The following is a 23,161-nucleotide window of genomic DNA, read 5'->3' on the forward strand; positions in this document are numbered from 1 at the left end:
CGGCTGCTTCCCTCCCGCCTACTCTCCCTTCCGCAGCGGAGCCAATGCAGGTGGAGGGCCTCGACGGGCCGGCAGAGGAGCGCCTGCATCGTCGACGGGAGGGGCGCTGTTTTTATTGCGCACGCTTGGGACACTTAATTGCCCATTGCCCGGTCTGACCGAAGCGTCCCGGCCTCAGGAACTCCACTCCGGTGAGTGTGCGGTATACCGTGGCGGAGTCAAGTCGGTTGCTTCTCCAACTCACCCTAAGCACGGATGGCCGCTTGTCTATGGTGTCAGCGTTCAACTACTCAGGTTTGGATGCTAATTTGATCAATCCCCGTGTGGTCTAGGCGTTGGAGGCGGTGACCTTACCGACACAGCGGTTCCGCAACGCTTATGCTGCTAACGGGAAGTTCCTCTGTCGGGTCACACTCTGCACACAAACCTTACGAATGGGTTTTCCGGACGCCCACACGGAGCACATTAGTTTCTACGTCTTCAATTCACAAAGTAGTGATATTATCCTGGGGTGCCCGTGGCTCAAGGAACATAATCCGGATATTGATTGGATCACGGGCCAGATTAAGGTGTGGGGTGAAGGGTGCCAAAAGGGAATGCTTCGCTGCCCGAGAGGACGGGAGGATCCAAGTCGCACCCGTACAGTTGGAGGAGCTAGGTACCGCTCTGGAGTTAACCGCGGTGCCCTCCTGCTATCATAACCTGAAGGAGGTGTTCCCAGAAACTAAAACGAGATCCCTGCCACCGCATCGCCCGTATGATTGCAGCATCGAACTCCTCCCCAGCACCTCACCCCCTCAAGGGAGGTTGTTTTCCCTAACAGGACGGGAGCACCAGGCCATGAGGAAGTACGTCGAGGAGTCGCTGGCAGCCAGCCTCATTCGCCCGTCGTCCCCATCAGCCGGTGCAGGGTTATTCTTTGTCTGCATCGACTACCGAGGACTCAACGACATCACCATGAAGAACAGGTACCCTCTTCCCCTGATTGCGACGGCATTCAAACTTCTTCAAGGGGCCCAGATCTTCACCAAGTTAGACCTGCAGAGTGCATACCATCTGGTGTGGATCCGGGAGGGGGACGAATGGAAGACGGTGTTCAACACCTCCACAGGACATTATGAATACTTGGTGATGCCGTTTGGACTGACGAATGCTCCGGCTGTTTTCCAAAGTTTCATCAACGACGTACTCCGAGAGCATCTGAATAAAAATGTGTTTGTGTACCTCAATGACATCTTGATTTTTTTTCGGACCTGACCTCCCACATCAGACAAGTGAGACAGGTGCTTCAAGCAGCTGCTGCAGCATCAGCTGTTCGTGAAGATGGAAAAGTGCGAATTCCACCGAGCCTCCGTGTCCTTCCTGGGGTTCATCCTGGCAGAGGAAAGATTCGAATGGATCCCGGGATGGTCGACGTGGTCCTTCGGTGGCCCACTCCCGCTTGCAGGAAGGACGTACAGAGGTTCATTGGCTTCGCGGACTTCTACGGGAAATTAATATGGAACTTCATTTCCGTTGCCACCCCTCTGCACGCTCTCACATCCCCACGGAACACCTTTGAGTGGACTGGGACCTGTCAGGAGGCCTTCGACAACCTCAAGGCAAGTTTCACCACCGTGTCATAGTGCCAGACCTGAATCGGCAGTTCGTGGTCGAGGTGGACGCATCGGACTTGGGAATTGGAGCTATCCTGTCGCAGAGAGCACCAAGGACGGGAGGATCCACCCGTGCACCTTCCTGTCGAAGAGACTGACCCCGGCGGAGCGGAACTACGTCGTGGGGGACCGTGAGCTGTTGGCGGTCAAGACGGCGATGGAGGAGTGGCGGCACTGGCTGGAGGGGTCGTAAGTTCTGTTCTTGGTCCTCACCGATCATAAGAACCTGGAATATCTGAGGACCGCGAAGCAGCTGAACGGTCGTCAGGCCAGGTGGGCTCTGTTCTTCACCCCGTTTTCACTTCACCTTGTCATTCCGCCCAGGCTCTAAGAATAGCAAGCCGGACGCACTCTTGCGGATCCACGAGGGGGATTCGCAGAACCTGCGAGTGTTCCGATCCTGCCGGATGCCTGCTTCCTGTCCGGTTTCTCATGGGCGGTCGAGACACGAGTGAAGGAGGCCCTGAGGGACACGCCGGGCCCTGCTGGATGTCCTCCCGGTTGCCAATAAGACGGTCTGCCACCCGGGCATGACAAAGACGCGCTCGGTCGTCGAACAACGGTTCTGGTGGCCCAACCTGGGTAGGGACGTGACGTACTCTGCCTGCCCGGTGTGTGCAGCCAACAAGACGTCCCGCCTGCACCCGTTGGGAGAGCTGCGTCCTCTGCCTGCTCCCTCCCACCCGTGGTCGTATATTGCGGTGGACTTTGTCTCGGGGTTACCTCCCTACCAGGGGAACACGGTGGTTCTTTCGATAGTCGACCGGTTCTACAAGATGGTCCATTTCGTGCCGGCCCCAAAGATCCAATCCACCAAGCAGACGGCCCAGTTGTTGCTGGACGAGGTCGTCCGCTACCACGGGCTCCCGGTGGATATCGTTTCGGACAGAGGACCACAGTTCATCTCCCGGTTCTGGAGGGAGTTCTGCACCCTCATCGGCGCTTCGGCGAGTCTGACATCGGGCCACCACCCGGAGTCCAACGGCCAGACAGAGACGGTCAACCAGGACTTGGAGACCGGCCTGCGCTGCTTGCCATCTCGGGACCACAGCACTTGGAGCCAGCACCACAGATGGGTGGAGTACGCTCACAACTCCCTGCTCTCCGCCTCCACAGGTAGGGCTCCTTTTCACATCGTGCACGGTTATCCTCCCTCTCTGTTTCGTTCAGTGGCCACGGACTCCGCGGTACCATCCGCCCTGGCAGTGATTAGACGCTGCAAGCGAACCTGGGAGGCAGCAGGATGCTGCTGTGCATGGGAAGCACCTACAAGTCCGCAGCGGACCTCAAGAGGAGAAGGGCACCAGCGCCCAAGGTGGGACAACGAGTGTGGCTGTCCAGTAAGGACCTTCCGCTGTGGACGGAGTCGCACAAACTTGCTCTCAGGTTCGTTGGCCCGTTCCCTGTCAGCAAGATCATCAACCCCGTCGCCGTGTCACTGAAGCTCTCCAGGTCGATGAGGGTCCACCACACCTTCCATGTGAGCAAGCTCCGCCCGACCCGTCCGTCAACGCTCGTTCCTCCGATCAAGCCCACCCCACCCCCCAACCCCCCACATGGTGGACGGCGGTCCGGTGTATTCTGTGCGCCGGCTGCTGTCTTCTTGTCGCAGGAGCAGGGCGGTCCAGTACTTGGTGGATCAGGAGGGGTACGGCCCGGAGGAGCGTTCCTGGATCCCCTCCCACTTCATCGTAGACCCCACCATCAGGGACTTCAACGCACCCCATCCTGATGCTCCTGGGCCGTCTGGAGCCAGCCGTTGGGGGGGGGTACAGACATGGTCCTGCCTTCCAGTCCTGGCTGGGTGTGGCCAGCACACCGACGCTGATTAGGAGGCCCACACCTGACCCTCATCCTGACTGATTATACTCGGTATTTATAGGACCCTGGGGACATCTGGTCTCATGCCTCTCATGCCTCCTTCCTGCACTTCCGTACTCCTGACGCCAAGCTCTCGTGTACCGACCAACGCCGTTCTTCCGACCTACCCTGTAAGCCTGCCGTTATTGATCCTGCTGCTTGTTTGGACTGACTCCCTGGTAACTGACACTGGAACAAATAAAGGTGCATTCCTCACTGCTTACCTGCCACCTGAGTCGTGCATTTGGGTCTACCCTCGAATTGCAGCAAGTTGGGACCCAATGATTAGTGAAATCTAGGTGGGCCACAATCACACGTGTAGGCTACAAATGAGAAAAGTAATACAATTGATGTTTTATCAATTCAAAATCACTTTTCCAACAAGATTATTTGAAATAGATAGCAAATCTAAATTTCACATTTCATGAATAAAATAAAACTATATGCCAAGGAGAGCAACTTTTTTTTAACATGCATAGCTAGTCAGATTGCATTTGTCAGGCTGAACCCCCTTCACCATTGGCCATCCATCCAGCTACCCATTTTTCTTATACCGCTTATTATTATTAGCCAAATAACGTTTTACATTCTCTTCAGTATTCTTTGTGCCTGACATTTTATTGGGTTTTGAGAGAGAATGCTACCCCGTTATACTTTATACACTGTAAATGACACCAAAATCCATAATGTTGTTGCACAGTGTTTGTTTCAGCGTTATCCGTTGTCTTCTTTCAGACTAGCCCAGTCTTTTCCGAAACCTATTGACTCCAAGCCCCTGCTGTCGCAAAGAGAAACTCCTCCCTCAGGGACTGTGCAGCAACGTGGCGATAGACGGCCATTGAGTGAGCCATTCGAATGGGCCGAGGCGCCTCACTATGACAACACTGGTTTTGATGCTGAGGAGTCTCCTCTAGAGCCTTCAGCATCTAATACGAACCAGGGTAACCCGCCACTGGGTTCCAAACCTCGGAGCCAATCAACACATGGCCGCCGTCCGCTCTTAAGGCAAGAGCGAATTGTAGGCGTCCCGTTGGAGCTGGATACGCAGACACTCCCCTTTCACACCAACCAACGCTCAACCCATGACAATGAAGCTCAGGCTTCTGGGCAAGCTTCCCAGAACCCTTGGCAGAATTGGACGCGCACCCCAAGCCCCTTAGAAGACAGAACTGCTTTTCCCTCTAAATTGGACCTTACACCAACCTCAAGCCCCAACCCAGACCGCAAAGTGGCAGACCAAAGGTAACTGAAGCAAAAGCTCATCAATTTTACTCTTGAATAGTCTGTCACTTACTGTTGTATGTGTTTTGGTCGAGGATTGTTTTGGACTCAAGCTAGTGCTGCTGTGCAAAGAGCAAAATGCTTCAAGACAGGCATTCACACACCATTACTCTACAGATTCAAGCTTAGTCATGGAAAAAAAAAGATTATTATTTTTTTTTTTACTAATCACTGAAGTTGCTTTAATAATGACTTCTTAGATGTTCAATATTTTCTGTAAGAATATCCAAGGCTAGATCAACAGAAGAAAAGTTATGTAAAGATGTGGACATAATATCATATTATGACACATGCGAAACATCTTTTTGTCATTGTCACTGACTCAGCACCATATATGCACGATATCTGGGACTTTCTATGACATGCAGTTTTTATCATAATCCATCCATCCATTTTCTACGATGCTTATCTCCACAAAGGTCACGGGAGTGCTGGAGCCCATCTACTGTATAGCATACAGTATACGAGCCTAATAGTGGTCAGGTGAAGCAGTTTGTTGCTACATTTATAGTACGTAGTTTGCGTACCCTTTTAAAATCATAATGACTGAAAACTGAAATCACACAAATAGCCCTAATCAAAAGTTAATTTACCCATGACCATTTTGCCTGATAATATATTCACATTGACACACATGCATAGGCTTAAATGGCCAAAAACAGTGTTCCCACGTAGATAACTTACAGTATTTTTTATATCTTTGTATGAATAGTTAATGAGTTTCAATGCACCTGAGGGACCCCTGCACATTTTATCCACTGACTTTACTGGATACTGAGCTAAGAAAAACAACTGTCAATAGACCTGTAAGAAAATCTCGTTGAACTCTAGCTCTAGAAGTCCGGCAAAGGACATAAAAGATATCTAAAGATTTCAAAATGTCAATCACTAGCATTCGAAATATGGTGGAAAATTAATGGTTCTGTTGATACCAAGCCACAAAGATTTCCGCCAAAACTACAAGATTGTTCAGGATGTAAAGAAAAACCCAAAAGCTACTTCAGCTGCAATACTGCCCCTCCCCAGGCTCCCAAACACACACACACAGAAACTGGTTTGACTGTTTCAAGATGGCCAATAAGGACGTACTTGAAGAAAAGAGGGCTGTGCAGTCAAGTTGTCAGAGAAAAAGCCATTACTGCACTAACACCACAAAATAGCCCACTAAGATGTTTACTTATGTCAAAACACCATTTAGACAACCCTCAAAAAATCTGCAGCAAAATCATTTGCTGTGATAAGACCAAAATTGTACTTTATGGTCATAATCCATGTTTGGGCAGTAGTCAACAATGCCTATAATGAAACGAACACTGTCCTTACTGCAAATTATGGAAATGGAGCTCTATTTCATTTATCATATTTTGGAGGGTTTGGGGGGGCTACAACAGCACAGAGAATGTCTTAAAAATTCATGAAAAATGAATGCAACAAAATAAAATATTATTCACGGACAACTTGCATTCTTCAGACTGGAAGCTGTGCATGGTATGGATTTGGACTTCCTAACATGACAAACATCCAAAACAGAAAGCCATGTCACACCTTTTAGTAGCTACAGCAGAAAAAAACGTAAAGATTTCCTGTGGTCATCACAGTCTCCCAACCTCAATACAATCAAGGAACTCTGATTTCTGATGTACACTTCATGCCAGGACAACCCAAGGATTTATAGAACATGGGGGTTTTTTGTCAAGAAGGGTAGCTTCATTCCTTGAGGAAATAAAGTGCAGTCCCTATGAATTTCAATAAAGACTGCATGTCATCCTTGATCCTAAAATGGGCAATACAGAGTATTAAAGAAGTAAGGTTATTCAAACTTTTGAATAGAATGGTATCAGAATACCAGAGAATCATCTTTTATTGACATCAATACATAGAAACAAAGTATTTCTTCTCTACACATCCAACACACACTGGAGAAGGGGGCTACCTAAATGCCTGGGGAGCAAGATCCATAAATTCAAGTCAAGAAGGTTAGCTTCATTCCCTGAGGAAATAAAGTGCAGTCCCTACGAATTTCAACAAAGACTGCATGTCATCCTTGATCCTAAAATGGGCAATACAGAGTATTAAGAAGTAAGGTTATTCAAACTTTTGAATAGAATGGTATCAGAATACCAGAGAATCATCTTTTATTGACATCAATACATAGAAACAAAGTATTTCTTCTCTACACATCCAACACACACTGGAGAAGGGGCTGCCTAAATGCCTGGGGAGCAAGATCCATAAATTCATCCCTCATCGGTTACCATTCATTGAAACACTAACTGAATTCAGATTGTTATTGTCAATGTTATGTAGCTACTTCTCTCACAACTTCAGATTTTGTTACTCGATGGCTGTTGTAATAGTGACCAGTGGGTGGGCAGAGGGCTGATGTCTTTTTTTGCTTTTTACATCAAGGCGCGAGCAGTCATCAGGGCCTCTTCCTGGTAGCTGGTCATACCACAACAATCAGGGGGAGCAAAACAGAAAGGACCAGCTCACTGTCACGGGGGGCAACAAGGTAACCGTGGTCATGAGTAAAAGCTCTGACCGACTGTCTCCGATGATGAAAGAGACAAGGTCCAAGTTTAAGAAATCCCAAAGCATCGATGAGATCGACATCGGTTCCTATAAAGTCTACAGGTAGATGTTTATGTATTTCTTTCTGTAATAGGTTGGCACTCCCCCCCCCACACACACACACTGCTTCTTCTTTTTATTTACAGTATTCCCATGGACAGTTACAGTTCATCCATTGAGCAGCAGAGCAGTTTGGACCGCCAAGAACTGCCGGGTTCCATGGAGCAGACCAACATGGCTCGATCCCAGTCTGCACCCATGTTAGATGAGGAACTTGGATTCCCACCACATGGCAACCAAACGCAGCAGGCGCACAACCAAAAACCTGCAGTCCCACAAAAAGCTTACCACTTTGACCAAAATTATAATCCCCAGGTTAGCTACATGCATTGAGATAGATGCACAGAATAAGGGATATTGTAATTGTGTTTTTTCAGATTGATTGCATTTTTGTCCAAAATTAATATTCTACAATGCTCTCTTCCAACAATTAACCTAGTAACAATTAAATATTACTCACTGCTAACAATTCTAACCAATCAGGTGACCATGGACCGACGGGCCCCTCCCCCATTCCCGAATACTCCAGATTATGTCAACCACTCGTCAAAGGCATTGGAGTACATCAATCAACCTGGAAAAACATTACCTAAGGAATTGGTGAGCCCTCGGTATCGTGCTTACCCACCACTGGAGATGTTTTCTTTCCCCCAATCACCAATCGATCAGGATGGTTCCACCAGCCAGCAGCACCAGCCAATTCCATCGCAGCGTTCTAGGCCAGGGTTTTTGAGGCGAGCAGACTCATTGGTAAGCTCAACTGAACTCGCGTTGTTCCGGAGAGTCCACGAAGCTCAGCAGGAGGCCCTGCAGGAAGCTCAGTACAGACAGCAAGTACGAAAGGAGCAATTATTGTTTATTAGGATCAAAGCAAAGCAAGGTTATCTCTTTAAAAGAAACTGACGTATTAATTTATTTTGTACAGCATCAAGGGGACCCTCCTCTCTATAGTCGGGCTCTTGCTTATTCCACCCCAATGGACCATTCTGCCAACATTGTAGACAACCAGAGTCAGATGATGCACAACAAAAGAAATGGACGCTACGATGATGATTATCCCAGCTATCAGGAACAGAAGAAACCCATGATTGGTTATCCAACAAAGAGCTTGACTCAACGTCGCCCCCTGTCTGCTCGAAGTTACAGCACAGAGACCTATGGAGCATCTCAGGTGTCTCACCTCAACCTCGAAAAAGTATTGGCCTCCTTCTCAAATTCTTATATTTTGTATGTTTTCCCCACTTTATTGTTCAAAATCATCAAACAAAGGTAAATATCAGACAAATATAACCCAAGTGAACTTAAGAGCCAGTTTTTAAATGCTGTCATTTGTTAAGGGGTTAAAAAGTTACTTGAAAATGTGTAAAAACGTGAGTCCTCCCCTTGTTAAATTCTGAATTAATTGTGGCTAATCCAGTGGTTCTCAAATAGTGGGGCGAACCTCCCGTGTGGGTGCATGTGACTCCAGGGAACATGCTTTTTGAGTATGTGTGTGGGGGGGTGGGGGGGGTACTCAAATAAAGTGGTATTGTACATCCACTACAGTAGGTGGCAGTGGTTCCCTCACTCTCAGAGTATTCCCAGAGAGAATTAGCTCAATGGTAAAATAGGAAGTAACGTTAATAAACCCACCACAGAACATTTTTAACAGGGATTAAAAGAGAGGCATAGAGAGATGAAAAATGTGAGAGAGAGGAAACTCACCTGAAAGCTAAGTCTAGGAAGTTTGATGAAGTGTATGTACGACTTGGCTGCACTGTAACTACGATGAGAAACAAGGAAAGACTGGTGTGTTTACCATGTCTAAAACATTGGCAGCAGACAGCATGAAGCCAAATAAATGAATGTGCCACTTAAATACATTACACCTCAATCATACTGATGAGCCACTTGTGGGGTTTTTTTCAGCGAAAATGTACCAAATATTGCCAACAATCATCCTGCTTTGTGAAAGCTACTTCAGCAAACCAACGAGCTCTGTTAGCATCATATAAGGTAGCGTACCAAATTACTCTGTGCAGAGGATCTCATACTACCAGCAGCATTAGACATGGTCTCTGTCACCCTGCGAAGACGAAAGACTAAAAAATGAAATTATTTTTTTCTTTTTTGTATTTCATAATGTTAAGGATACAGTGTTATGCAAAGGACTACTTATAACAAGTATATAGACAATACATCCACTCTTGGGGCGTGGTCCATGAATTGTTTTCCTGTTCCTGGGGGGGCAACAGAAAATAATTGAGACGCGCTGGACTGATCACACTTTTTGGTTAATTTTCACTATTTACCTTCAGACCTCTTAAATAAATAAACCCTTCAACAGAATTTGTTCTAACAAAATCAAATGGGACAAAAGATCTAAAAAAAAAAAAAAAAAAGCAGCAATAAAATGACACAGTCCAAAGAAATTCCAGAACACACGAGAAAAAAAAGTGACTTCTATCAATCTCGAAAGGGGCGGCACAGTGGAACAGCTGTAGAGTGTTGGACTCACAGTTCTGAGGACCAGGGTTCAAAAACACAAAATGAAGGTTTTGGAGTGTTGTACGATAGTCAAAGTCTAGACTAGAATCTGTTTGAAATGCAGTGGGATGACCTCAAAAAGGACAGTCATCCGTGAAAACCTTCCATTTTGCTGAATTCAAACAATTCTGCAGGGAAGCGTGGGTCAAGATATCTTCACAGAGATGTGAAAGACTCATTGGCAGTTCCTGTTGAGGACGGCACAACCAGTTATTAGGTATGGAAGGAGGGGGATTACTTTTTCCCTCAAGGCAACACACTTGGGTTGGGTTAACTGATATTTAAATTTGTTTCGTGATCTTAAACTTTGAAGTGGGGAATCTATGAAAAATATAGGTAATAATTGTAAAAATAAATATATAATACAAAAATAAAACAATTTGTGAAGCATGCCAATACTATTTTGTGCCACTGGATGTTGTTGTCCCAATAATATGTTATGGAATGTCTCATTACAAACCAACACTTCATAATGTACGTTGCTGCAAAAGTAAGGCGCTAAAAATGTACCATGCTACAAGGACGTCAACTACTTGAGTATATTGGCCTTCATGTTAATGGTTACAGTATTATGCCTTTAGCGCTGATATGACTTAAATCTAGAGCCCATTCCAGGTAAATATAATACCAGCATTATTTTGCTTCAGCCACCCAGGATAGTCACGGTGGGTTTCCAAATACATTTCATTACCCAAAATAGCGACTTTGTAAAACAACTCACTAATCACTGCACTGGCTTTTTTTTTTTAAAGTAACACCCAAGAAACAGTAAAGTAAAAAAACAGCTATAGAAAACTAGCAGAGCTTGTGACCTATGTCTTCCTATTTCAGTATTTGAAGCTATACATATGAAAATCATAACGTTAGTTTGGATCATCATATACACTACAATTACCATCACGCTCAGCTCTATTTTTACACTGTTTAGGTGTAATGTCTGCCCTACTCACGTCTTCGTGCAACCCAAATTCCTGTCCTGCTACATTTTCCCTCTTTTCCCTGAATATGAGCACATCCAGGTCAGCCGCCAAATGGACAGTAAAAAGTCTCCCCATACTGTACATGCAGGTTGTTTTTTCTCTGTTCAGCCTTAAAGTAGGAGTATTTACAATGATGTGCAAGACTGTCTATGTACTATGACAATGACTTTTCAATTGACCAACAGGCACGTCCAGTGTCAGCTCGTCCCACCATGGCGGCCCTCCTGGAGAAGATGCCTCCTGACTACAGTCTGGCAGCCTGCCCAGAGAAGTCTCCCGATGACACCATCAAGGTACGACCTGTGGTACCACAGAAGCCAGACGACATCACCTCCAAGATGCCGGCTGATTGGAGGCAACAGCTGCTGAGGCACATTGAGGCCAAACGCCTGGACAGGGTACGGTGAAAGGATATGCACGTGAGAGGTCACACACGTACACGCACTATGTACAGCGTATGGAAACCCTTCGTGTCTGTATCTATGTAAGTTTGTGTTCTATAATTAACCAGCTATTTTTCTGGCTGCATGTGTGTTTCCACTCCACACTGCCACCTTTTGTCAGGCAACCCTCTCCACAGTCACTAATGTGAAGAACCAGTGCAGAAGAAACCACATTGTGAACTGCATTTTCACAAAATGACTGTGGAGTCTTTTTTTTTTTTTTTTTTGCCCCCAAACAAAAGGTAATTAGTCAGAGGTACCATTTTACAATAAGGGCGTCCATTTTACAGGTTAGCGTTGTTTGGATATGGGTTATTAAACACTGTTATGGCTATAAGTCATTAGATTGACACCCTGCTGAACAAGTGAGGTCCCCAAAGTTATTGTATTGCTACAGCTTTGCTCCTTTATTCGTTCTCATTGATTGTTTCTGACACATTACAGTGTTTCTTTTTGAAAGTTGTTAGAGGCAAAAGGCTAATGTGACTGACCACAAATTGTGCTTTAAACTGGATTGATAAACTATCAAGTGTGACAGTAGCCTGCGATTAATTGCAGGCAGTTATTTCAACAATAAATACCAAACGGGACAAGCCGAAAGGAAAAGAAGAAGATTTAGGATTTATAGTCATTGGGTAATAATTTAATTCAGAAATACTTTAGAGGGAACCCTTATTGTAAAGAGGTAGCCTTGATTTTTAAATGCAGTTGCTACAACAATGAAAATAGTTCCAGTTGTTTCAGAAGAACATTCATATTCTTGTCCTGTGGGAATATTTATACTGTTTTATAATTATTATCTGGATTAGGTCTTAGCTTTTGTCATGTGTTAGAAAACGCCCCCACAGTGTTTATGTTCGGCCAAAATAGTAAAAAAAAATGTATATTTTTTCATATTCTTCCCCTTAGTGAAGACAACATATTATCCAAGTGAAATAGACTATTATACTTCTAAACTAGTATACCTCCAAATAAACTGCTAATGATTTGTGTGTGTGTGTGTGTGTGTGCGTGTGCTTGTGTATGATTTAAAGTCAAACATATGTGCGTTCATCTGAGATGACACGCTGTGGCGACCCCGAAAGGGACAAGCCGAAAGAAACTTACTTATTTGTATCGTGACATCCATGGTCTCACATCCTCTTTTCTTTTTTTTTTCTTTTTTTTTTGCATAGCCAACTTTATTCTACTTGTAAGTCTGAGTGAGAAAATAGAACATAATCAATAATATTGATACTGTAGACGTGTGCTTCATCCATCCATTTTCTGAGCCACTTATTCTCACAAAGGTTGCAGGAGTGCTAGAGCCTAATCCCAGCTATCATCAGGCAGGAGGCAGGGTATACCCTGAAGTGGTTGCCAGCAAATTACAGCTGCCTCAGATGGTAAAGCATTGGCCTCACAGTTCTCAGGACCCACGTTCAATCCCGGCCCCACCTGTGTGGAGTTTGCATGTTCTCCCCGTGCCTGCATGGGTTTTCTCTGGGCACTCCGGTTTCCTCCCACATCCCAAAAACATGCAACATTAATTGGACACCCTAAATTGCTCATAGGTGTGAATGTGAGTGTGGGTGTTTGTCTCAATGTGCCTTGCAATTGGCTGTCTACCAGTTCAGGGTGTACCCTGCCTCCTGCCTTTTGACAGCTGGGATAGGCTCCAGCACAACTCGTGACCCTCGTGAGGATAAGCGGCAAAGAAAATGGATGGATGGATATAATGATTTGCAAATCATGTTCAACCTAAATGGAATTGAACATACTGAGAATAAAAGATATTTCATGTTCAAACTGTGAGGTCAACACTCTAACCAGTTTCTCCACCATGCCGTCCAATCAATTTCAACAAATAGCAATTTGGTTACATGTCACCAGAGAGCCAACCCAGAGCCACGTCATTACATCACCATTTTAATGCCCTTCCATCAACACACGGTCAATGCCCCAGGTCACTGATTTAATATGAATATTCCCCATGTACTAGCAAAGAGTTACTGTAGCTCCAAATTGAATGCTCTTGCGATCCATGGAACTTAGATGAAGCATATAGTTCGTATTCGCTCCTGGGTCTTGATCTGCAACACCACCAGGGTTCTTTTTTGTTTGTTTCTTTGTTTGTCTGTTTGTTTTTGGGAGTGGTTCAGAATAAACATAAACTGTGAACACGTATTGATTTTATTTTGTTTTATTTTATTATACACGCTGTGTTGGAAAATACAGCCTTATAATAGGAACAGCAATAATAATAATAATAATAATACTGTAATAATAAATGGCAAGGCCAGCACGGTGGTGCAGCTGTAAAGTGTTGGCCTCACAGTTCTGAGGTCCAGGATTCAAATCCCGCCCCCGCCTATATGGAGTTTGCATGTTCTATCCGTGCCTGCATGGGTTTTCTCTGGACACTTTGGATTCCTCCCACATCTCAAAAACATGCAACATTAATTTGACACTCTAAATTGCCCATAGGTGTGGGTGTGAGTGCAATCGTTGTCTGTCTCTATGTGCCCTGCGATTGGGTGCCGACCAGTTCCTGCCCATTGATAGCTGGGATCGGCACCAACACTTGCACGACACTTGTGAGGATAAGTGGCTGAGAAAATTAATGGGTGGATGGATGGATGGATGGATGGATGGATGGATGGATGGATGGATGGATAATAACTCAACTGTTTGCATACATTGTCTAAAAAAAGTATATTTTTGAGACATAGAATGAGAGATATTTGAAGTAAGGAACCAGATAGGGCAATGAAAGGATTCAATGCTCACAAATTTAAGGACCCGCAAACTAATGTGCTTCTTAATGTTGTTGTCCACCAATTGTTGCTTGTATAACACAATATTCACTATGTGTTTGACCAAACACTAGCTAACATTTTCTGTGCTTTCAGCAACTCTGCACTATTTTTTGTGTTTCTTATCAGTGTTATTGATGTTTGTGGAGCTCAATGTGTCTTCTCCATGCTGCAGCCCTCTGTTTTGGCCACACCTCCCATCTCTCTCCATTCACCCATGTCATGTGATGTTGTCTTCTCCAATCAGAGTGGTGTCCTAAAGCACAATACGCTCACGCTGGGCATGCTCTGTCAGGGCGGGGGTCACGGCCAGGGGCGCAGCAGCACTTTGAACTTTAACGTTTACAATAACACTAAGCATGAGCCCCCTGCTGGCCGCTGGTTGCCACTACCTCCTCCTCCATCTGCTGTTGCCGTGAGTATCCAAATGAGAGCAGAGAGCCCGTGGCACTATGCCGTATGAATGCCTATTGAAGCTTAAAAAAAAATCCCTGCATTAGTCATGACTGATGTCGCATAAGGCCGTTGAGAGTCCAAGTTAAAAGTGGGCTGAAATAGCCAAGTTTGGGGAGTCAGAACTTAAGAGTTCACACTCATGAAGGAAACGTCTTCACAGGAATTATTTTCTGAAAATGAAATTGTGCGAAACTGCTTCACATTGAAAAATATAAAATTTGTGTTGCTGTTGTTGTTTTATTATTATCATTGCAAGATTTTTAAGATTAGGTTTCATGTTTGATAAATTCAGGGGTATAAATCATTCAACAATCAATTGAATCAGTAAAAATGTTGAAAATCTTTTCATTTATCCAGAACACAGGTACCAGTATTCATAGCCATTTCTGGACAACATTAACGTATAAAAATTTACTTTTGCTAAAGGTTTTGCCAGGGTATGAATCATATTCACAGAATCATGACTAATACCTATTTGAATCTCAACATTCATAGTAAGTGTTAAGCAGATGCTTATTCTAAAACAAAAAGAGAAATGGTGACGGGTGTATCAATAATAATGACACATTTCAATAAAGAAAGAAATTCAAATTCGCTTTTTGAATTGAAATACCTAACTAATTAAGCTTGTAATACTCATCTGATTTATTGAGGTTTAGTGTTATTTTGTCCCTTTCGATTTCTTGTAGACTCTCCCCCAGCAGCCTGCCATGCTGGATAATGACCAAGAGGCTCTGTCAGGAAGCAATCAATGGGTTCCCTACTCACTTGGCAGGAGAGACGTCCCACCTGACAACCTCATGAAAAAAGTGAGAGCTGGCATAAATAGAAGAAAAGATGAAAAAAATAACAACAAATATCTCTGTTTAGCTAATGTTTCCTTCCTACTTGCACAGGGAAGCCACTCTCACAATCCTCCTCACCAATCACACAACGCCATGATTGTTACTTCTTCGTCCTCTTCCTCGGCCACAACCCCTCATCGTATGGTTGGCCAACAGGGTTACGACGGCGGAATGATAAATAAGGGAGCCCATTATCAGCAAGGAACGCCTTTATCAGGTGTTCAGTCCGGGGTGCAGTATCAAGGAAACATGCCTCCAGGTATAGTAAATCATATTGTGCTTGATGGAAGATTGGGATCTGACTGTTTTGGGGGTTTCACTATTGTTGAATTGAATGTGTGATCCCAGTTTTTATTTATTGATTTTTTTTTTGTCCCATTTAGCCCATAACACTTCTGGCCAGGTATACTCAAGTGCTGGAATGCCCATGGCCCTGTCTTCATCCGGGAACCAACCACAGTACAACTTGCATACCTCCCACACATCACATCAGCCTTCACACACTCCAAACAACCCGCAGTACCACAGCAACCAGGGAATGGTCCATGGCAATCAAGTTGTTGTCACAACTCACACCAACCCGCGACCTCAGAGCGCTCGCTGTCTTCTCCAAACTAAAGGCCAGAAGAGTACCGATGGTTTCCAGGAACAGGTAGAACTCTCGATTCTTCTCATGTTATTTGTTGCAATTTCGAAGGTCAGTGGGCGAGTATACTGTATTGGTATTGTTGTTATTATGATAGAAAGCGTGTTTGTTTTGTTTAGTATTTGAAATCTGTTACAAAAACGTTGATTAGTGGCACTAACTTCTAAACTACAGCATAAAAGCTTGATTTTCCTTTCTATCTCAAGCTAACCCGATTTACAGTGATGAAAATAAGTATTTGAACACCCTGCTATATTGCAAGTTCTGCCACTCACAGAGGGGTCTGAAACTTTCTTCGTAGGTGCATGTCCACTGTAAGAGATATAATCTAAAAATAAAAATCCAGAAATCACAATGTACAATTTTTTTAACAATTTGTGTCATACAGCTGCAAATAAGTATTTTGAACACCTGCGAAAACCAATGTTAAATAGTCTTTGTTTGCAATTACACAGGTCAAAGGTTTCCTGTAGTTGTTCAACAGGTTTGCACACACTGCAGGAGGGATTTTGGCCCACTCCTTCACACAGATCTGGAGATCAGACAGGTCGCTGAGAAACACGGAGTTTCAGCTCCCTCTTAAGATTTTCTATTGGGTTTAGGTCTGGAGACTGGCTAGGCCACGCCAAAACCTTGATATGCTTCTTACGGAGCCACTCCTTGGTTTGCCTGGCTGTGTGCTTTGGGTCATTGTCATGTTGAAAGACCCAGCCACAACCCATCTTCAATGCTCTGACTGAGGGAAAGAGGGTGTTCCCCAAAATCTCACAATACATGTCTGAGGTCATCCTCTCCTTAATACAGTGTAGTCGTGCTGTCCCATGTGCAGGAAAAAAAACCCAAAGCATGATGCTACCACCCCCATGCTTCACAGTAGGGATGGTGTTCTTGGGATGGAACTCATCATTCGACTTCCTTCAAACACAGTTAGTGGAATTATGACCAAAAGGTTCAATTTTGGTCTCATCTGACCACAAAACCTTCCCCCATGACTCCTCTGTATCATCCAAATGGTCATAGGGAAACCTAAGACAAGCCTTGACATGTGCTGGTTTAAGCAGGGGAACCTTCCTTGCCATGCATGATTTCAAACCATGATGTCTTAGCGTATTACCAACAGTCACCTTGGAAATGTTGGTCCCAGCTGTTTTCAGGTCATTGACCAAGTCCTGTCATGTAGTCCTGGGCTGATTCCTCACCTTTCTAAGGATCATTGAGACCCCACAAGGTGATATATTGCATGGGACTCCACTCCGATTGAGATTGGCCATCACGTTTAGCTTCTTCCATTTTCTAATGATCGCTCCAACAGTGGACCTTTTCCGTGATTTCTAAGTGGGAGAACTCGCAATCTAGCAGGGTGTTGAAATACTTATTTTCTTCACTGTACTTTTCCAATTTTCATTTTCCCATTTTGACATTTGAATACTTTTTGGCCATTTTTTTTGGGGGGGGGGGGAGGGCTGTAACAGAGCTATTACAACATTGCATAAAAATTGTCAATTCCAACTTTACAGTTTACTTCCAATTATCTGTTTCCTCTCTCTTTCTAGTTATGTGTGAGAATAGAGAAGAACCCTGGTCTTGGTTTTAGTATCTCTGGTGGCATCAGTGGTCAGGGGAACCCCTTCAAGCCCTCTGACATGGTACGACCCGCTCCAGGCTGCTAGGCAACCACAACCTCTCAGATTTGCCCAACAGCAATACAATGGAAACTCTTTTGCTTTACTTTCCAGCTTCCAGCATGTTTTGCTTGTTTTGTCTGTCTGTGTTTGGGGAGCAGCTGTTGACCTTGCTCATTATTTGGAGTTTACCGTACAACGTTTAAATGATGAAGAACTTAAAGGACAAGTGTCATCCCTACAAACATTCTAAAATAGATATTGTAATGAAAAATAGATATAACATTATTCACTTCAATGTCTATACGAAAAAATAAATATGAGGAGAGCGTGTCATCCATGAGCAAAGTTGCGCAAGTGTCATTCGATGACATCCAAGTGGTCACCATATTGGCTGCATCACCTGTCCGTGACGTCACCCCGGACATTCGCCATTGAAAACACGCCCCTTCTGACACAGAGGCTCTTTTCGAAGAAGAGAACATCACACAACCGAGTGAAGTTACCGGGGCAATATTAAATGTTTCAAGCCATATTCAGATGATATGTGATCCCGGTCAAACTGCCTCCCCGTCCGATCCACTTCCGCACTGCGACGAGTCACCCCGGCCGACAAGGCCGGCGGCTAGGGTGGCTCGTTGCAGCCGGCCGCCGGCCTTGTCGGCCGGGGTGGGTTGTCGCAGCCAGCCGGGGTGGCTCACTTTCGGCGCTGAGCCTGGCTGCTTTACAGCATTGTTCATAGCCGCTACCGTCCGCGATGAACAACACCGCCGAGCCGGAGAGCTTTATGGCATTGTCGTCGGACGCGGCTGAGTGCGGCATTGTCGGCAGCGTTGTTCAGAGCCGCCGCCATCCACGAGCCCGCCATGCAGCCTTCGCCGAAGCCGTGACCGGCAGACGCGGTGCCTCGGCCGTGGTGGCTCATGGCTCATCGCCGCTACCATCCGCAAGCCGATGCGCCAGCCTTCACTGGCGAGCCCGAAGGCGTCCAACGTGCACATCAACACATTTAGCACGCCTGTCATACGGACGCGGATCTTTTGTTTCGTTATGAGAGACCGATTACGTGGTCTGCCCCAAACTATTATTTTTTTTTAGTAGCTGTATACAGACCTACCTGTCATTTGGAACCCACGAAGCTCTCATCCATTGCACCCGTGCAATCCATTTTCCACGACGAACAGGGTCTCTTTCAAACTTATGAAGGGTAATTCCATTCTCCCGAGTGTTCAAGCAATGTCCAGCAATGCAATGACCCGGCATTTTAGCTAACTCGAAGGAACAACGAGCTACCTTCCCAGAGGTAAAACTAATGGAAACAAATGGGTCCACTTGAGGGGAGTCCTGCCATGTACGTCACTTCCTGCTTCTTCTAGAAAACAAAGAGGATTTTCATGGCGGGAGTGACAAAAAGCTGTATACGTCAAAACCATGTTTTGTGGTGAAAAAAATGCATGGGTCCAAGTTGGCTGCCGTTTTTTCATTAATAACATACTAAAAATCATGTATTTCATGACAGTGGCCCTTTAGGTTTGTTTGCACTCATCTCAGTGTCACCCCAATATTTGATATTTTATTTTATTAAAGTTATACAGTGCGTAACAAATTTTAATAGCCAAACTGTCATACAAAAGCAACGAGGTTATCATGCATTTTGATGTGCTTTAATGCCAACTCTTTCAAATTCAGCAAGCTGTGGAGATTTTACCATTTTCAACGGGAAATGTGTAATGTCGAACAAAATTCAAAGATGAATTTTGGGCTTCCCCGAGTCAGAAAATGAACAGTGTATAATATTCATCTTACTTAAATAACCTTTTTCAATTCAAGAATGCAATTTGAGATAATATCCTGAAGAATGAAGAAATGTGTTACATTTTCAGTATTTTTTTTTAAATAAGAAAACAGTTAAGTTACACAATAATCACAATTTAGCATGAAAATATTTCACTTAAAAGGCTTTCATACACTGGTCCATTGACCATTACATAAAACGAAGGTAACTAATTACCAGTAGTGTGAACACGGCAGGTGTGACATAAATCTTCCATGATAAATATGTTAAGCCCTTCACATTATTGGTATTTAAAGGTGCTAAATTCTATGGTGCCGTATCTATAGTTCCTAAAGATAACGCATGTGGTGTCATTTAAATACTTTAAATAATGCACTTGTCTGTCTGTTTCAGGCACGTATTGCTACATTCGGGTAGATACGGTGTTGTTGCTTATTATTTTTGAAAGGCTGTTAGATTTAGTCAGCGGAATTCAAGTTTGACAGTTTGTTTTTTGATGTTGAAAACTGAAGTGACAGAAAATTTGCGTAACACTTTTAATAGCTTTGCTCAGAATCTGCTATTATCAGTCAAATACGGGTCATGGATTTTTGTAAAGTCACAATTATGTTTGGAGGTTTACTTTGCTGCCCTTATCAGGCTTCTGTCAATAACAAAATGTAGTTTGAGCTGTCTGTTTATTCGTAATATTCCTTATTTTTCAGGAGCTGATCATTCATTTTGTTCCGTGTCATTGTCAATGTTAGCATGTCTAAAATGCATACATGCTTTGGCATGCTTTATGCCTTCTGTTCCTTACATGTATGACAAACGCTTAACAACGTCACCTGTTAACAAGCACATTTGTAAATGTGGAATATACAGTGAGCTTCATATGATATGAGGAAAAATCCATTCCCTCTCTAGCTGCTTGAACGTGAACTAAAAGTGAACTCGTAATACCATTCTCTTGTCTGTTTGTACATAGTTCACCACAAATTCCATTGTTAAAATGCCAAATTAAAAAAAAATTATGAGGCTCACTGTTTAAATGCCAGTTTAATAAGTGAACTAATACCTCCTAAACTTGCACCTCTTTACAGTGTATCTGTATGTGTTTACTTTGTTTGTTGGCGCTACTGTACTGTCATGATTATGGAGTACCATACCTGTATAGTTCTTATATAGTATAGTATCTTGTATAGTTCTCATCCCTCCTCCGTGGCCCATCTCTCAGTCGTATGTTCAACATGTGCGCAACTGGTTGAAACACGTCGGGGCGATACATCCACGTTGTCCCGCCTTGTGTTCATCAATCTGTGAAAAGATGTTGGTGTTTTTATAATCTCTGCCTTTGGTTGATTAGAGAAAATATGGGACTATTTACCTTATACCCTCCCACTACCCCGGTGTATGCCCAATAGAGTGCATACCCATTTCACAGCTATTGTTCGCTCCCTATTCTGCAGTATATCTCTTTTTTTTTATCTTTACATCTCTTAAATACATACTGGTGCTTATAAGAATTGCTTTTTGCAGCAAAGTGTAAGAAATGTAACTACTCAATAACTAGAATGAGTTGCTCCTCAATTTCGGATGTACATCATTAGAGAACGCATGCATTTGTAGAATCAGAATGAAAGGAATGCATTTTAGCTGTCCTTGTACTTTCGACAGACTTTTGGGGGTGGGGTTGGGGTGGATATTAAGATAGAATAAGAAAGGCAAAGATTCTAAACCATCGTGTCCCTGTGTTGTCCTAACATTGTATCATTTTGACTTATAGGGTATCTTTGTTACTAGGGTACAGCATGATGGGCCCGCTGCATCTTCCCTGCAGCCTGGAGACAAGATACTGCAGGTAACAACCTCTCACTCATCATCAGCTGGACCTGGAACAACCATGTTCTCCTTCCCTCTCATTCCCAGCCCTCAACCACCTGAACCCTTTCCTTTCTTTAAAACAACAGACAGGTTATGTTTAGGTTTTGTAAAACTGGCATTAATTCGTAAGGTCAACTTCCATCGCTGTGTTTGATCAGCTTTGATGTCATTTCATCAAGTTTGCATGATACTTTTAGTTGAAATGCCCAAAATGTGCTTTTTCAAGTTATAATAGTTCATCTTTTCCATCTAGCTTTTTTTAGACACCGATTTCTTATTGTGATGTGACACATAAATGAGCTTTGCTAAGACCGGAGCACTCATCTTGCTGAATATAAATATGAAAACAGCACGGCTCTCGTCCCTATCACAGTGTGTATTAATCATTGTGATTCGCCAAGTGTTGGATTGTTCGCCCACTAATAGGGACGCTGAACTGAGAGGGGAGCTGGGTGAAAATCAACTTGTCATCTGCTCCCGTTCATATTAAGTGAACTTGCACCACTGATCGTCACTGGTGTCAATAAATGCTAGCATTGCTATTTTATCCACCACAGTTACATTAAAAAATGGGAATATAATTAAGTATTTCTGTAAATCACAACATATTTATACTTATAATAAGTATTTGTATGGATGAGACTCGCTCGCTTAAAACCCAGAAATGCCATTTTGCCGTTCAGCTGGGCAGGTACTTGAATATTAACTGCGAAATTTACTTCACACTGTCAGCAATTTAAAACCCTGTCTTTGCAAGTGGTTTTGATGTTCAAAGGTTATTGCATTACCATGTCACATTATGCATTAAACTGTAGGGGGGGGGGGGAAGGATTCTGAGAAATGGGGCCCTTTAATGTTTTTTTTTTTAAATTGTACACAGTAAAATATTGTACAATTTTGTGATGTAAACAATAGACTACAATAAGTCATTTGAAAATCTAAAACAAAATGTAATAGTTTTCAAATAATCTATAATCTGATACATTTTTGCTAATGGAGTAAATTAATGTAAAATAATCTGGTTACATTCTGCAAATGTGCAGACAGCAGACCCCAAACTTTATAGATTACTTAATTCAAAGACATTTTGTTTTTCGGCGGCACGGTGGAGCAGCTGGTAAACTGTTAGCCTCACAGTTCTGAGGACCCGGGTTCAATCCGGGCCCCGCCTGTGTGGAGTTTGCATGTTCTCCCCGTGCCTGCGTGAGTTTTCTCCGGGCACTCCGGTTTCCTCCCACATCCCAAAAACATGCAACATTAATTGCACACTCTAAATTGCCCTTAGGTGTGATTGTGAGTGTGACTGTTTGTCTCTATGTGCCCTGGGATTGGCTGGCAACCAATTCAGGGTGTACCCCGCCTCCTGCTCGTTGACAGCTGGGATAGGCTCCAGCACTCCCCATGACCCTCGTGAGGATAAGCGCCAAAGAAAATGGATGGATGGATTTTGCTTTCATGACAGCCCAGAGACCTTTTGGAATCTTGACACATTTTTGCACACTCTTTACAGAAAATGTCCACCAAATTGTGTGTCAAATTACAAGGGCAACTCCTGTACACAGCCCTCTTCAGATGATCAAACATTTCTTAAATTGAATTTAGGTCTGGGCTCTGGCTTGGCGAATCCAAAAAGTACTTTTTTTTCCTTCTGGCAAAGACGTGAGAATGCTGTTGAAGGTATGAGAATAATCACTAACCAATACTCGGGACAGCAACAAAAATGTAGCATCCTATTTAGGATGTATGTATTTATGTAGGATCCT

General features: G+C 43.9%; 1 protein-coding gene across 1 annotated transcript in view; it reads left to right on the plus strand.

Moving 5' to 3' along the window:
- lrrc7 (leucine rich repeat containing 7) overlaps positions 1 to 23,161 on the plus strand; it is a 105,688-nt gene that overhangs the window by 80,928 nt on the left and 1,599 nt on the right. The window contains 12 exon segments of the mRNA XM_061825234.1: positions 4,251 to 4,757; positions 7,206 to 7,430; positions 7,514 to 7,742; positions 7,911 to 8,261; positions 8,353 to 8,622; positions 11,119 to 11,331; positions 14,419 to 14,586; positions 15,317 to 15,436; positions 15,524 to 15,731; positions 15,856 to 16,124; positions 17,672 to 17,764; positions 21,301 to 21,375. Of these exon segments, the coding sequence (XP_061681218.1) occupies positions 4,251 to 4,757; positions 7,206 to 7,430; positions 7,514 to 7,742; positions 7,911 to 8,261; positions 8,353 to 8,622; positions 11,119 to 11,331; positions 14,419 to 14,586; positions 15,317 to 15,436; positions 15,524 to 15,731; positions 15,856 to 16,124; positions 17,672 to 17,764; positions 21,301 to 21,375 (2,728 nt within the window).

This window comes from Syngnathoides biaculeatus, chromosome 7 (genome assembly GCF_019802595.1).
Source record: "Syngnathoides biaculeatus isolate LvHL_M chromosome 7, ASM1980259v1, whole genome shotgun sequence".
Lineage (NCBI taxonomy): Eukaryota > Metazoa > Chordata > Actinopteri > Syngnathiformes > Syngnathidae > Syngnathoides > Syngnathoides biaculeatus.